This window comes from Austrofundulus limnaeus, unplaced genomic scaffold (assembly GCF_001266775.1).
Source record: "Austrofundulus limnaeus strain Quisiro unplaced genomic scaffold, Austrofundulus_limnaeus-1.0 Scaffold6, whole genome shotgun sequence".
In the NCBI taxonomy this organism is placed as follows: Eukaryota; Metazoa; Chordata; class Actinopteri; order Cyprinodontiformes; family Rivulidae; genus Austrofundulus; species Austrofundulus limnaeus.
Window position 1 is genome coordinate 2,616,217 of NW_013952408.1, and position 3,314 is coordinate 2,619,530.

General features: G+C 38.8%; 1 protein-coding gene across 4 annotated transcripts in view; it reads left to right on the plus strand.

Annotated features, from left to right (window-relative positions):
• The window catches only part of LOC106533941 (adenylate cyclase type 1), a gene marked incomplete in the record, with an annotated part of 48,357 nt that extends 45,046 nt beyond the window's left edge, over positions 1 to 3,311 (plus strand). For all 4 annotated transcript variants that reach the window (XM_014030414.1, XM_014030423.1, XM_014030432.1 and 1 more), the window contains 1 exon segment: positions 1,163 to 3,311. In XM_014030414.1, the coding sequence (XP_013885868.1) occupies positions 1,163 to 1,570 (408 nt within the window).
• Between the last annotated feature and the right edge of the window lie 3 nt (positions 3,312 to 3,314).

Genomic DNA, 3,314 nt, shown 5'->3' on the forward strand with positions numbered 1-3,314 from the left:
GAAAGTCGTTACTTTAATTAAAAGTAACGACTTTCTACTTCTTGACTTTTTATAAAATATAAGGAGTAAAAGTAAAAAGTAGACTGAAAAATAATTACTCAAGTAACAAAAAATTCTACTTAAGTACAGTAACAAAGTATTTGTACTTAGTTACTTTACAACTCTGTATACAGGTGAAACCAGATGTTTCCATCTTCTTTGTAAAAAGCAGATATTTCTCATTATGTCTGACACTGAATCAGATTCATTTTGTGGGGAAAAACAACCAGGGCCTACAAAATTCATAAAAAACTTCCTGGTTGGACTCATCACTGTACAGTTCTTTCATTGTCTGATGCCTTGACTTTTCAGAATTATGTTTTGTATAGTGGTATTAATTTATATTTTCAGATCTCCCAAGGTGCCAATTATGGAACTCTCTGTGCATTGTTGCCCAAATCAAATTCTGGAAGTGGTCATGCAACTGTAAAACAGCAATTGTGCTGAGTCAGGCTTGATTTTTAGTAATCTTTTCCTGTTAAATCAATAAATCAAATCAAATAACTAAGCCTAGTCGAGTAAATTCAGCAATGAATATACATATTTCGTTCAATTTACCCAACCTGGTTTAGTGGAATCAGTTTTGTTCAGTAAATTCAACAATTTACTTCTTAKAGTGTGTATAAGTACTTTTACTTTTACTTTCCCAATTTTTATGAACAGTTTTATGGCTTTTACTTAAGTAGTTTTCTCATCAGTGAAATTTATGTTTACTAAAGTCATTTTCTGTTCATGTAATTTTACTTTTAGTTATTTTTTCAAGTACTTTATAATCCACATTGTGCATAAAACACATATTTGTGCCCATTCTGAAACATAACTGGCATAATGACTTTTGAACTTGACTCAGCCAAAGGGAAACAGGAAGTGACATCAAAGGGAATATTTTTTTAAGAAAAGGAACTCCCTGGAGACTCAATAAACTCACATGCAGACATTCCCCTTTGACAYTACTTCCTGTTACTTTACAATGGTGTTCATCTCAGCAGTGTGAATTTTTTTATTTTTTTATTTCTGCAATCAATGATTGATAATAACTTTAAAAAATGCATCTATATAAAACAAATGACGTCACGGGCACTTGAAGTTAAACATTTGTGATTTTTGTGTTTCATTTTTCCAGGTGACTGAGGACGTGTATCGGCTTTTGAACAGCAACTACGACCTGGTCTGCCGGGGTAAGGTCAGCGTGAAAGGCAAAGGTGAGATGCTGACCTACTTTCTGGAAGGGAAGGTGCAGGGCATAGGCACGGCGACCACCTCTTCAGTGATGCGCTCCGCCAGCCTGGCGCGCCGTATCCACTCCTGCGGCAAGACGAGTGTCCCGACCAACCTGGGCAGCGTCTCCTCCACCGCCAGCCTGTGCGTCGCTCACGCCGGCACGGGCAGCAACTCTCAGATCAACATCGGCAACAGCCAAGTGACAAACCCGTCCTGCGTGCCTGCCCTGGGCGAGGAGGAAGAGGAGGACTTAGAGGTGACTAAGATTCAAATCGAGGCCGTGGTGGCCRTTGCAGACGCAGCAGTCTAAAGACAGAGAAGACTGTCTCAAACGCAGCAGGAGCCCCTGGAAAAGACCGGGCCTGTCCAGGAATTCCCACCGCATGAAAAGTGAGATTTTCGTCCCTGTAAACTGCCTTGAATTTTGCTAATTCGCGGCAATTATCGGCAATTTACAGCTTCTCACATTCGCATTCTTCTGTGCCGAAAACTGTCGAAAATGTACCCCTAAAGGCAGCAGGGGGTGGGGGCCGCGGGGGACTCGGCCGCCGGATAAATCCTGACTATACTGATGCAATCCGGGACGAGCTCATTCAGGACGAAATCCTCCTGGGACACGACGTGACGATGCGGACAATCAGAGTTGCTTTTAGAGATTTTTTTTTCAACCGTTCGCCACTTTTCCTGAAACATCTGGAGAGAAGAAATGTACGCACAAATGTTCAGCTCTTCTTTAAGCATCAAAGCAACTGAGGATTTGATTTGTGGCGTTCTCGGGTTCTCTCAGATCCAGTTACAGTGTGCAAACAAAGTGCATATTCCCACGTTAGTGGGGTGACTATGTACAATGGTTCTCAGAAAAAAGACTGCTCATGTATTTGCTTTTGCACTGTCCTGATTATGCCAAGGATATAGTGCATTATTTACAGAGAAAATTGTGGTTCTTATTCTTTTGTGTTTTATTTTTTTTTTGTGTGTGTGTGTGTGTGTGTGTGTGTGTGTGTGTGTGTGAGTACGCATGCATGTGTGTACTTGCATGTGTGTATGCACGTGTGGTTAGTTTTGAATTGTAACAAAACAGCACAAAAATCCTTTTTTATACCCACTTTTCACTGGACGGCTTAGGCTTTTTACRATGCGTGACGTATTAATATTTAACACAGTGGGTGACTTTTTAAAAGTTGACAGCCATAGTAATGATGCTCCTGCTGAAAGAAAACCAAAGTAATGATCATTCCATGGATGTTTTACAACTTTTACTGCCTCTGCAAAAGAGGGGAAAAGTTGCTCGCAGAACAATAGTATTTCACATGTCACTTTTTTGTAATAAACTTAAAAAGTATCCAGACTTGATAAAGTTTTAATTCAGAGTTTTATTGTAATGTGATTTAAAAAATAGGCAAAGAAAGTTTTATTTTAACAGTAAGAAGATATTAAAGTCAACAGAAAGAGGAAGAAAATGTTTGAAAAGAAGTTAATGCCAAATATCCCAAATGATAGATATATTCCAGATGGCATATATAATTTATTCTTAAATAAAAGAGCACATACACGTGAACATAAGCACACCACGTCCATAAATGCATGACCTTTAAGTGTTTCAAATGCTCCATGTGTACGTACGTTTAAGCTGTGCCGACTTAGGTGCAGTGCCTGGCTGCTGTCGTTTCTTCAGGCATTTACTGTGCTGCCGCTATTCATCATATTTAAGCTACAGCTCGAGAATTCTTTGAACAAGCTTGAGCGTACATCTCTCAGATGCTCTTCCGGACACAAGAGGCGTGTTGAATATATCTGTCTAGGCTGCATCTTTAAGTGTGGAGACATTTCACTTGATCTGCAAAAGTGTAAATACATCATGTTTCAAGTTTTTTGCCTTACTCAATAAGCTTACAGTGACTGCAACCTGCCTTTTTAGATTTATTCACTTTGATATTCAGATCATACTTTTTGTAAATAGCCAAAAAGCTGTAAACTATGTTGTATCTTGTACAGTTTGAAGTTGGGTTATTGAATATTTTGTATTAAATACTATATTGATGTATAAAATATCA